Source organism: Notamacropus eugenii, chromosome 5, assembly GCF_028372415.1.
Source record: "Notamacropus eugenii isolate mMacEug1 chromosome 5, mMacEug1.pri_v2, whole genome shotgun sequence".
Taxonomy (NCBI): domain Eukaryota; kingdom Metazoa; phylum Chordata; class Mammalia; order Diprotodontia; family Macropodidae; genus Notamacropus; species Notamacropus eugenii.
This window is the reverse complement of record NC_092876.1, coordinates 361646846-361660007: the sequence shown is the minus strand read 5'-3', so window position 1 is coordinate 361660007 and position 13162 is coordinate 361646846. Positions and strand designations below refer to the sequence as shown.

Here is a 13162-nt window from a genome sequence, read left to right as displayed (position 1 = left end):
TCCAGTCCTGTAGTATCTCTTTTATTCATAATTCTTGTATTTGATTAGCAGTAGATGTTCGGCAGTCTCACCTGCATGTTCTTTTTTTACTTCAGGATTTCAGAATTTGATATTATTGAGATACCATAGGTTTTTTGTTATGATTCTCTTATGCACCTTGGTTTCAGTGCATTTAAATGTATTGTACCTTACACATTATTAAAATATACAGATACCTCCTTAGGAAATAAACTTCCACATATTTGAATCTTTCAAATAACTGACATAAAACCCTTTGAGCACTGATTCTCTTTATTTAAAATTTTTTTTTCTACTAAACACAGATAATGACCAGGTAGGTGTCATAATAGATAGAGCACTAAGCCTAGAGTAAGGAAGACCTGAGTTCAAATCCAACCTCAGATGCTTATTAGCTGTGTGACCCCAGCCAAGGTCACACAAAAATCCTGTTTGCCTCAGTTTCCTCACCTACAAAATGAGCTGTAAAAGGAAATGGCAAGATACTCCATTATCTTTGCTAAGAAAACCCCTAAAAGGAATCATAAGGAATCAGACAGGAGTGAAAAATGACTGAACATGTGCCTTATGACCAAGTTGATACTGGACATGTTTAACATTTTCTTAATGATTCAGGCTCATAATTATGAATGTTGCTTATTGTGCTCTGCAGTGATTTACTTAGGGCTGTTGAGGTATATAATGCTATTTGAAACTATACTCTCTGCTCTGAGATGCTGTAATTTTTGAGTTCTGTTTGCCTGTTGTAGTTCTTGTCTCCCTCCCCCACTGATGGCTAATACCACTGTCATCGTATACTTGTTTTTTCCAGTCGGCTACCTTCTGCATGCAGAGAAAGCTGGTCCTACAGATAAATGGTCTGTTTCTGTATGTTGATACATATCTTTAATAGATTCAAATACAGAATTTGAAGGAACCAGTTTGTTGTATTGAAAAGATTGAATTGGTAGTCAGAAAATGTGTGTTCTAGCCTTGGGTCTGTCACTAACTAGGCATCTCTCTTTGCCTCTTAAAGCCTCAGTTTCTTCATCTGTTAAAGAGCTTCATATTAGATGGATGCCATATGGTTTCTATCATCCCTAAAATTCTTTGTATGTCAGCTACCAACGTATGTAGACAATTTAATGTGCCTCACTACAAATTACTTAATTTTTTCCATAATTGTAGGAATGTATTCCTTTCTTAACCCTTTCTTTTTTGGCCTAATGGCACATTTAACTGCCATATTCATTAGATACTATTAACATATCAAAAGTGCATTAAAAAACAAATAAAACCAGTTATCTTTGGTTACAGCCCATTTAGAACAAAATAGTGAATAAACAAGTGAATGACTGTATTTATTAAGCTCTTTACTATGTGCAAATCTTGCATACAAGTAGAAAAGTATAGGACTCTGTCCCTTAAGGAGCTTATATACTAATAAGATAACCTATATAGGAATTTCTAGCTGAAAAGTCCATTAGAAAGGCCTAATGATCTTTAAGGTACTGCAGCAAGTTATGTGACAATGAGGCTTCTTTTAGTGTCATTTTATTAATGTTGAGCCATTTGATGATGCCAAGGATTTTGGTGTTGAATAATGGCTGTTGGTAGCAGTTGTTTTACAACTGGTGGGAGTGGTGGAAGGATTGGCATATTCTTTCTTTTTCCCTTCAGGAGTTGCCCTTCTAAATAATGGTGTCAGGGCTGAGTTGGATTCAGAACTGGCCATATTGGAACATGTGGCTATTTCTAGGGCTTTGGGGTAGAGTCCTTGTCTGTCTAAGGAGAAGTAGTACTTGGGATGGTGGCACTGGTTTGTTAGGACTGATTAGTTAGGTTAGTTAGGTTGTTTGCACTGATTACTCCTCACACATTCTGCATTTCCGCTAAACTGGTGTTTTCTGTTTATACATCTATCCATCCACCAACCATTCAATTATCCGTCTATCTGTCTGTCTATCTATCCATCTATCTACCTACTTACCTACCTATCTATTTATTTCCCCTCAATAGAATGTAATCTCCTTGCATGTAGAAAATGGGGTGGGTTTTTTGATCTTTTTCTGGAACCTAATACCTTGTATGTAGTAAATGTTTAATAGATGTTTGTTGAATAAATGAATGCTGTCTCATTTATTAGGGCTATTCCCAGAAGGACTTTACTTGGCAATAAGTAAAAGGACTGACTATAACTTAATTGTCAAATAAATGCTGCTAATACTGGTGCTCTATATGATATATATTTAAGGTTTAATTAAAGAATAATGTGTAATCCAGTTTTTCACCAAATTAGACTGATCATTTGACTCGTCCAAATTAGTGAGGATTATATTACATTTTCCCAAAATAATGATAACCATCATTATGTAACTTTAAGGTATAAGAGTCTCTTTGTACAGGTTTGAGCCTCACAACTATTTTGTATTAGGGTCCTGTATATGTTAATAGTACAACCTTATAAATGAGAAAAGAGAGATTTGTTTCCACGTCCATGTCTGCCTACAAGAGCAAGCTGCTTCTTGAAGAGAGTGAAGTGCATTTTGTATCTTCTCATGGTTTTCCTACTTCATGATTCTTCACCTCAATTCACTTCAGTCAAAGTTTTAAGTTCCTTTTCTGTGTAAGGCTGGTTTTCTATATTGCACCTTTGTTATAGATGTCTTCCTGTTGTTTCATTGGAATTTCTGACAGAAAGAACAGCTAGCTAGGAGTGTTTTAATTGAAGCTGGGCTAGTTCAGCTGAGTCTAATTTTTATTTTGGTGCCTTTGTTTAAACCATTAGTTCTTTATATTTTTTGGGTAGTTTTTTATAAGTCATATAACTTGAGTATTCATATTTTTTGCTCCATTAAAACCTTAAACATAATTTAATGTACTGTCAGAAAAAATGCTATTCCAACTCAGTTTCCCTTTGTTTAAAATATAAAAATAGCAACAATGATTGAAATAATCAGTGTGGTATGTCATTGTATCTTTATATGTGAACAGTATTATTAAATCTTTCTAAAGGAAGGAGGCTAGAACTGGGAAAATAGTTACTAGATCAGTGCTACTTCTTAGTTGTTATATATCCTCTCCTTCTGTCCTTTATATAATGTTCATTTTTCATATAATGTTAATTCTCCAAATGAGAATAAAGTGGTATGTGATAGAATTATAGTTGGGGTAGTAATCAATGCATGTTGATTGATAGATCATAAAATTTTAAATCTTCAAGGGACTTGGCTTCCCACTATGTCTTCTTATTATAGTCTGAAATGACTGAAGAAATTTACCGCTCATATCATACAGAAGTAGGAAGTTAATGGTGACCATGCCATTTTTTCTCCTGGTACAGTTGTTGGAATTTATATAGAATTTAGAATTGCTAGGATCCGTTGTTACATGACTTAACTATAAATAGGGAGTGGATTATTCCCTTTAGTTGAAAGCAACCAAACTCTTGGACTAATTTGGTTAAATTTGAGAAGTTTGGGTCTGCAAAAAGCAATCAGAATATTAACACTTTTAAAAGCATGAAAATATTCAGCCTATCTTTGGAGTACTTTTTAAAATTTTTATCAGAATAACTTACATTTATATATTGAAGTACATTAGTTACTCCTTTGAAAATTGATAGTGCAACCTATATAGAGGAGGCATTATGTCATTGATACAAAAATAAAGCCATTTGCATGTAGAAAGAGCTACAAAATAATATACGTAAGGAGATATACGTAATGAAAACAGATTCAAAATAGTTTGCATGATCAGTGGAGCAGGCATCACTTGTATACCCAGTCTCATAATTAATTGCAGAAAAGGTTGGGAATTTATAAGCCAACTTGCTTGAAATGTGAATTTGTATCCCAAAGGATGGGTTTCTTAGAGAGCAGCATTTTAGCTGTTAGAGCTTTTTTGATTCAAGGTCTTAGTGCTTGTACACGATGATTGATAATTTTTGAAAATAGCAGAATGCCTCCAAGTAGTCACCAATAATTCACTTTCTTCTTAGAAGTTATACCTTAGGGGAAGGTTGAGATCCAAACTATTAGTCACTTTGGTGAGTTAAACCTATTTGTTTAGTTCTTCTACTTATGGTAATGGGCTTTGTTAAAAAAAAAAAAAGTTGGCTAGGAGTTTAATAGTAAGCTACAACATATGAAGGAAAAGGATATTGAGGCTCTGGCTTTTTTTTCCTGTCTAAAAATGCCCCCATGACTCTTCTACCTTGTGAGATATCTACTCAACTTTTAAGACTTGGCTATTTTATTTTGTGATGCTTTCCCTTCCCTCTTTAGCCCACTGTGATTTCTCTCTTCTTTGAACTTCTAGGGTGCTTATCTTTATCTTTGTTACAAGGGATGACTCTTGGGGGAGGGGAGGAAAAGAAAGATATTTTGAAAAGTGATGTGGCTAGATGGTACAGTGTATAAAGTACAGGTCCTGGAATCAGGAAGACTCATCTTCCTGAGTTCAAATCTGGCCTCAAACACTTACTAACTGTGTGACCTTGGGAAAGTCACTTAACCCTGTTTGCCTCAGTTTCCCCATCTGTAAAATGAGGTGGAGAAGGAAATGGAAAACTCCTCTAGTATCTTTGCCAAGGAAACCTCAAATGAGCTCACAAAGAGTGAGACATGACAGAAATGACTAAACAATAATAAAAATGATATGAAAACAAATAATATTAATAAGCATTTGTTACAAAGAAAGATGGGCATCATTTTAATGTGCAAAGCTGCATTCTAGGCAAAGGGAGGAGCTTAAACAAAGACAGAGGTAGGAAAAGTCTAGTTTGATATATATCTTGCATGAATGGAAAAGGTGGAAGATAGGCTGAAAAGATAGGTTAAACTGGGAAATAAGACATACAGGCAGGGGTATAGAAATTTATCTTGCCCTAGAAGAAAATAAGAGGGGGAGGAGATAAGAGAAGGGAGGGATGTGGTAGAAACAAGAGCAGATTGGGGGAAGGGGTAAGCAGAATGCATGCTGACTTGGGGTGGGCAGAGGGAAGAGATGGGGAGAAAATTTAGAACTCAAAATCTTGTGGAAGTGAATGTTGAAAACGAAAACAAAATAAATTAATCAATAAAAAAAGAAAAGAAAAGATGGGTTAAAGCCCGGAATAAGAGGATGTGTAATATTGATAATGTGCTTTATACACGAGGAAATGAAGAATTGCCACTGACATTTTTTGAGTAGAGAAATTAGTTAAACTATTGAAAAAGCCCATACAAAGACTGGAAAAAGAAAGGCAACCTTTCTGGAACAGGGCTATGAGAAAGGGGTGGATATGAGAGACATTGGAGACAAGAGTCTACAGAACTTCCTGACTGAGTATGAAAGTGTAAGTAAGTGAGTCAGCTCTTCTACATTCTGACTCTGGAAGACAGACTCTGTCTTTATCGTTGTTCTTGTTTTCATTAATACTATTGTTGTTACTACTACTTGCACTTTATTGGGAAGACAGGATCATTTCTAACTTACCTGTCAGTATTATCAGCCAAGTCCCAGAATGGAGTGAGTCTCAGCAAATGGAGTGACCTCTTCCTGTGAAAGAGGTTAATCTTGAGTAGAGTTTGAATCAGCAAAAGTTCTTTACATTCTATAAATAGAAGGATCCTAGATGCTGGTAGCATCAGGACAGCACCTTTTACCAGCATGAAGCCCACTTAAAAACAAATTAAGGAGAATAATTTTATTTATCATGATAAGCAGTAATAGGCACAAAAGTCTTTTGTCACTGTATTCAGTGAATGCCCTTTGACTGTCTGTATGTGACACATCCATCCAGCGTATCTTACCAACACACAATAATAATGCCCATGTTTGCTTCTTCCATAATCGTTGTTGCTTTTCAGATAATAATGAAGAATACCTTGTCTAATTTAGATTTATTGTGTAACTTCCTTGAGCATATAAGTATGTTATGAATGGGTGTCTTCTATAGTATGTTACAGTGTTCTCTATCACTGACTCAGAAAAGTATTTTTACAAAAGAAGAACTTCTTGCTTTTATAATAAGAGTTGAAAGAATCTTTGTGATATATTTTATTTATGTCAAAATAACTAAAACCTAACTTATTTACCTTTGTATTTTATAGTTAAATTAAGCTATTTATGTTTCAGAAAGACAATTAAAATAATTTTTCTTTAAAAATATATCATTGAGTAATTATGGAATATTTACTATTTAACATCAAATTATACAACATATATTATGGTTTAATTATGTGCATTTATAAATAAAAATGGAAAAAAGTTTATTGTTTAGAAAAAAATATTTTATCCCTCCAACCAAGTCTCTAGAACACAACAAAATATTAGTTAAGCGTTTAATCAATTTATTGTACATAAGTAAAAGGCAACTTTGATTTGTACATGTATATATACATGCTTATGTATGCTTATATATATAAATAAACATACAATTGGTTTTGATTTAATTAATTAGCCAACAGCTTCAGGATGTATTAAGGTAGCAATTAAATAAAATAGAATAAATAACATTAGGAAACAGGAAAAATATTTTGACAAATAATAAACATACCTGATTTTTCAGTATCATGACCAAGTACACAAAAGAAAAAAAGAAAGAGGACAGGGAAGAGAGAAGAAAAAAGGGAAAAACATTTTTGATGATATAGAGGATAGAAGATACATAGGAAAAAGAGGTTGAAAGTTTCAGAAATTCTTAGTGAATAGATAAAAAGCCCTAGCATTTGTGACTTACCCTTTGTCCCTTTTTCTCTCATTGCTTGTCCTTGACTCTTTCCTTCTCTGGCTTAGCTAAGTGATGCAGAGGCATCTTAGATTGCATTTCTATCACCAGAATCTTTCAACACAGACAAATGAAATTAAGTAAGAGGTAGGATTGAGCCACTGACTCAGAGGTTCCCCACCCTTGAGCTAAATAGAAAGCTTGAAGATCATTTTTATATATAAGCATACAGAATTGTTAAAGCACATACAGCTTCCTAAAAGGTGAAAAAAATCGGGATAAAAAAAAAGCACAATTGCTTGAGACCTTTCCCCTACAAAGAGAACTTCTTTTAGGGATCTTATAATGAATAGTTAGATGTCTTGGGGGCACTAGAAAAGAAAAGAACCCTGTGACATATGACAATCTTTGTAGCTTCACCCTTTCCCTCCCCCTATTAGGTGAAGAGGTACAGAAGATATATTGTAAAGGTTTATCTTTTTATTAACTAGTTCAACGTTTAACTGTAACATAGTGGGGTGTTAGAATACTTTTGTTTAAATAGAGTTATGTCAGGTTGTAAATTTTTTTTTCATTTTCTTTTATTTTAGTACAAAGATGCATTTATGAAAGCCAATCCTGGCTACAAATGGTGTCCTGCAACAAACAAACCTGTGAAATCTCCAACTCCCACTGTTAATACACGCAAGAAGCTGTGGGCTTTTCCCTCTGACTCTGGAAAAGATTTACCAAGTCCCAAGAAAGCAAAGACTGAAGAAATGCCACAGCTTAACTTTGGGATGGCAGGTGAGTTGGGTCTCTTATTCCCTTCTCTCCTTTAATGACAGTTATGTTAAATGTTATGACCACCTAGAAACAACAAAATGGGACAATCTTATATTGCTGAGCATCGGTAATAAAAATGAGATTTAAGTTGGGTGTGGATCATTAATGGATGAGAGTGTTCCTGATGATAATGAGATCAAGGTTTGCTGATACAGAAAATTGGAATCCTCTCATGGGTAATCTAGGTGTTTCTAAAAACAAAAGAGTGAAGGAAAAAATTACACCTTTCCAATAAACAACCAGAAACAACAGTGACAGAAATAAATAGTATGAAATATCTGATTTCCCAAGACCGAAAAGGTCAAGAATGTGTCCATCTTTATTGCTAGTCTGAAACAGAAGTGATTATGAAGTATTCTAAGAAATTTGTGTTTCTGTCTGTCTTTCCCTTCTCTTCTGGGGAGAGAGCTTTAAAATCCAAAATGAAAACATTAGAAATAGGAACTTTCCTTCTGAGTCATGGAATACAAAAACTTTTATTAGATTACATAAGGAGAAACTTTAACTTAATCTGAAACTTGTCCAATACAAACTTTGCCTGTCCTGGGTGCTACCATATTACAGTCTTAGACAGAAAGTAGTATATGAGGTAAACCAAAGGGTCAAAAGAAATGCAGCAGGTCAGAGAGGAGATTATGTTGCATTATATGTTATAAGTTTCCTTTTCATAGTCCCACTTGAAGTTTCCTTCAGAATAAGAATATTAATTCCCTGTTCCAAACTTTCTTTTCTCTTCAAGATGCCCACATCATTTCTTCTCTTCATCCTTTTTGCTGAGAATTCTGCCAAAAAAGCTACCCATTTGACTGGAGCTCCCTCTCATCCCCTTCTTCCTCTCTCATATCACTATGATATCATTTCCCATTATTTCCTCCTTCACTTCAGTGACCATGAGGTCACTTTTCTGCTTGCTAAAGCCAGCTCTTCCAAGTGCATTCTTGATCACCTTCTTCTCGATACTGATCCATCTTCTCTAGAAGATTAACCCCAACATCATCTCTAATTTTCAGTCTCTTCCTATCTTTTGGCGCCTTCATTCATTCTTACAAATAAATTCAAGTCTCCCCTAGTTTTAAAAAAGTCCATGCTAGATTTTATCATATATATCAGCTTCCTGTATCTCCTTGCCTTTTCAGCCAAATTGACTGGAAAAACCCTCTTCATCTGCTGCTTCCATTTCCTCTCTCCTTTTACTCTTTTATAAACTCTCTGCAATCTGGCTGCTGACCTCATTAAACTTAACTGCTAGATTGAACAACCAAGAGTGCTCTCTCCAAAGTTGCCAACGATCTCTTTTACCTCCTTGTAACAAATATGCATAGTCAATCAAAAAAAGAAAAATCCACATATTTGCCATGTCCAAAATATCAAAGTCTTAGTTCTTTATCCTAAGTCTATCACCACTCTGGGTCAGGAATGCTTCATCATCAATTATTGTCATCATTCATCAGCAGCAGATAGATAGCACAATGAATAAAATACTCAACCTGGAATTCAGAAGACCTGAGTTCAAATCTGGCCTCAGACACTAATTAGACATATGACCCTGGGCAAGTCATTCACCCTCTGTTTGCTTCATTTTTCTCAGCTGTAAATATGGGGATAATAATAGCACCTAATATCCCCAGGTTGTTGTGAGGGTCAGCTGAGATAATAATAGTGAAGTGCTTAGCACAATGTCTAGCACATAGCTCTGTCATTATCATCATCATCATTATTCTTACCTCTGGAGTTGTGGTTGAACCAATGATTTTTTAATTGATAAATCCCATAACTTCTTTTTGATCCTTGTTCTCCATGATCCCTCTGCAGTAATTGACATCACTGACTACCTTCTCCTCCTGAATATTCTCTCTTCCTTGGATTTTTATGACCACTTTCTCTTGGTTCTCTTCCTGTTTTTTTTGTTCCTTACACATCACAACTCATCTCCTATGTCCATTTCTTCTGACCATCCATCCCACCTCCAATCCTTAAAATCACTGGCTCTCTTTAAAACCAGTTCTTACCTTCCCAACATGATAGTGCCATCCCCTCTAAGGATACTTCCACCTGTTTACTTTGTATGTTTTAATTTATACATGTTGGTTCCCCATTAAAATGTAAGCTTCTTGAGGACAGGCACTGCTTTTGCATTTTCTTTGTGTCCCCAGACTTTACCACAGTTTCTAGAACACAATAAGTGCTTTAAAAAAAAAAACCACCTTGTTAATTGATTGATTGATTCATTCAACAAGTATTTTATGTACCAGGTACTAAATATACCCACTATAAGGGAAACCTAGGAAGAAGTTAGATATTCTCAGCAAACAAGACATTGTGTTGATAGAGCGTTACTTCATATTCCTAACAATTCCCATGTCACTTGGTTATTCAATATATGATAAATCCTATAAGTTCTGTTAAATGAATTCTAACATTATGATAAGATTTTTGAAGAAGTAAAGCTGTACATAGGTGATTTAATGTGTGTATATCTTATAATTAGCAATGAGCCCCCAAAATACCTTCTATATATAACTTAGATGTGGTTTTCTTATTTTGACGTGGTCATTTACTCTTTGGGGGCAGTAAGCTGCTAGAAGAATAAACTGGTGAGATTTCAGCTCAAGGTAGCATGGTAAAAAACCAAGGTCCTCAACTGATGCTCTACTGAACTGTATGAGTTTTCTGAAAAATTGAATGTTTTTAGAAAATGAGGCATATGAATTATTGCCTGACTCAATTATTCGTTTAATCAACTTCTTGAATTCCACATTGTCATGTGTTCCATTGTCTACTTATTCATTTAGCATCACTTCTAGCTCTTATGCTAGCTAAATAGTTTTTTGAACAGTTTAGTTATATATACATATATGTACATATATATATATACATATATATTCACTGCTGTTCTGAAGGAGGATGGCCACAATGCTAGCTTACTTTCATATAGCTCTTATAAAATTTGCAAATTTTTGTGCAGTTATCTCATTTAATTCTAACTAAGTAGGTATTTGGGGTATTATCAGTCTCTATAAAAACTGGGGAGCAGAGGTTTACAGAGAGATTAAATGAGATCACATAACTAGTAAATATCCCAGACAGGATTCAAACTCTGGTCCTTCTTGACCCCAAATCTAGTATTCTATCCATAATACTACACTGATGCAATTTAAGGAAATAGAAAGTATAAAGTCACTGATTTCTTCAATTCAGTTTCTTCTCTTTGATTATTTAATATGATATGGCATTGCTTTCATTCAGTATCAATGGTAAGAGTTGGTAATTTTGATAGCTTACTTCCATGGTGAAATAAATTTAGGAAGAGTCAAAGAACTCTTTACTTATTTTCCTGTTAATTTTTTCCTCTTTATGATGGACATAATTCTTGTCATAGAGCCATAATCTAAATCTGGTATACACTATGTGACTTTAGCCTAGAATCATGCCCTTCTCCACAAAAATGAAAATAGAGTAATTTGACTTTAAGAAAGAACACATGCAGAGGTGCTCCTGGAGGACATACCCAGATACAAGGAAGGAAGAGGTAAAGTTTTTCTTAAACAGAGTGTATATTGTGTGTCTCGTGCCCAACAGCACTTGGCATATTCTGCTATTATGTGTAATCCAGAAGCAGTAAAATGGACCATCTCCAAAATAGGGAAAATCACACATATTATAGGATGAGTTTTCTCAGGAAATTGGAGTGTGATATTTGTGTGGTTATATCTCCTGGTTCTTCCATATAATTTTGGAAGACTTTAAGTTATTTTAATGAATAATTCTAATTTATTAGCTAATATTTTAGCATAATCCCAGCATCCTTATGAAGTATCTTGTTAAAAAATAAAAAGAATCAAAAAACCCCCAAAAATAAAGAGAATATTAAGTTAAATAAATTAACATGTAAGCATATTCCAGTGTTATTTTTATAATTTGAGCAAACAAATCTTTGTCTTTATTGGGAACTAAACAACCAGTCCCCTTAATCTCTAGGGCAGCAGCTGTACAAGTAGCAGCACTCTCTAGTTGCCTGAAAGCACCAAAGTTAAATTTTCACTTTCTACATTCTTTTTTTTCCTCCCTGATATTTTCATTTAGAAACAGGAGATTTAAGTATTTGTTGAAACTGCTACTCTAACACTTAAAGTCTTCACTTAACATTCCATTAAGAAGGGATTTTTTGGTTAAAGAAAAGAATGAACAGCTTTGTTTTGTTAAATCAGTCAAATGCACCATGTTTGTATGTGCACATCTGTGGCTGCCTTCCACTGTTGGTTTATTTCTTAACCACCTAATCATTCTGTGGTCTGCCTTGCCCTTTGAACAATCTCTTCTGCTTTTTTTTTTTTTCTGTTTCTTTCCAGTAGTAATGGTTAAGTATTATGTTTTTCCTTTGCCTACAAAGTGGTTGCTATTCAAATTTCTTCATAACATCTCTGGCAAATAACAGCAAAGGACTTGATTAGGGTCACAGCTTTGGTAAAATTGTGCATATATTGTGCCTGGTCTCTTGCTTTCTTTTTCAAGTTTGCCTGAAAATTTCTCATAGGGAAATTTAATTATCTTGAGATACTTACAGATTTTATATTATTTCAGGCCACTATTAGCTTTTCTATGTTTTCATGAGAATTTTGTTGGCTTCTACATTTTAATGAGTCTATTCTGGTACCTTTGATTTGCTTTATGACTCCAGGTACATGTCCATGTTCTCACAAGATGAAATATCTTGTAATAGTGGAATAAGACATTTTGAGAATATTCAGCTAATTTTTCCCCCATGTAGTGTTCATTCTTTTCAGATGTAACTCAGCGGTCATGGGGTTACATCACACATATTACCTTTGTCACATTTAACTTGCTGTTTCTGGTAAATGATGAGGAGAAATTTTTAAAAAATTCTTCTAGAATAAGAAATTAATTTTAAACCTAAAATGTAGTTTTAGTGAGGACCCCAAAGCCCACTAGATTTAGATATATTCAGGTTTTCTTTTTAAAGAAACTTTGAGCAAAGTCCACTAACTAGATTAATAGGTCCTTTTCTTAAAAAAGTCCTCTCTGTTCAGAGTTCTTTCAGTGTAGTTGTCTCTTTGTTAACCTCCCTAAATTCATTTAGCACAATTAACAGTTCTCTGTCTCCCAGGCCACTTGGAAGATGGACAGGGATGGGTATGCTTTTGTTCCAAAGAATTCCTTCAGTGGAAAGTTCCCTCATCTAAACTTACAAGCAAAAAGGGACGAGAAAAAGTTTTCTCATTTAGCCGCCTTTATTGTGAATTCATTCATTCATTCAACAGATATGTACTGAGTGCTTACTGTTTGCATGACACCGAAGGCAAACCAACATGAAAGACAGACATGAAGCCTTTGACCTCAGAGAGCCTACCTTCTGATAGAACAACTTTAGTATTGCACAAACAAATATAACATAGATTATGATAACTGCATAAGGAGATCTAAAATGCCATGAGAGTTCAGAGAAAGGAAGAGATCATTTTGCTGATACCATGAACAGCTCTGATGTTTTGAGGAAGGTGACATTGGATATTGAGGAAGGATGACACCATTGTTTTAAATGCTGACTTATTTTCCCACAAAAATAGTGAAAGTGTTTGTCCTGTGATATGTAGTTTCACTGGACTTCTC

General features: G+C 34.5%; 1 protein-coding gene across 16 annotated transcripts in view; it reads left to right on the top strand.

The window, feature by feature from the left end:
• The window catches only part of BBX (BBX high mobility group box domain containing), a 351434-nt gene that overhangs the window by 231803 nt on the left and 106469 nt on the right, over positions 1-13162 (top strand). For all 16 annotated transcript variants that reach the window (XM_072614108.1, XM_072614111.1, XM_072614110.1 and 13 more), the window contains one exon: positions 7300-7495. In XM_072614108.1, coding sequence (XP_072470209.1) covers positions 7300-7495 — 196 coding nt within the window. The remainder of the gene's footprint in view (positions 1-7299; positions 7496-13162) is intronic.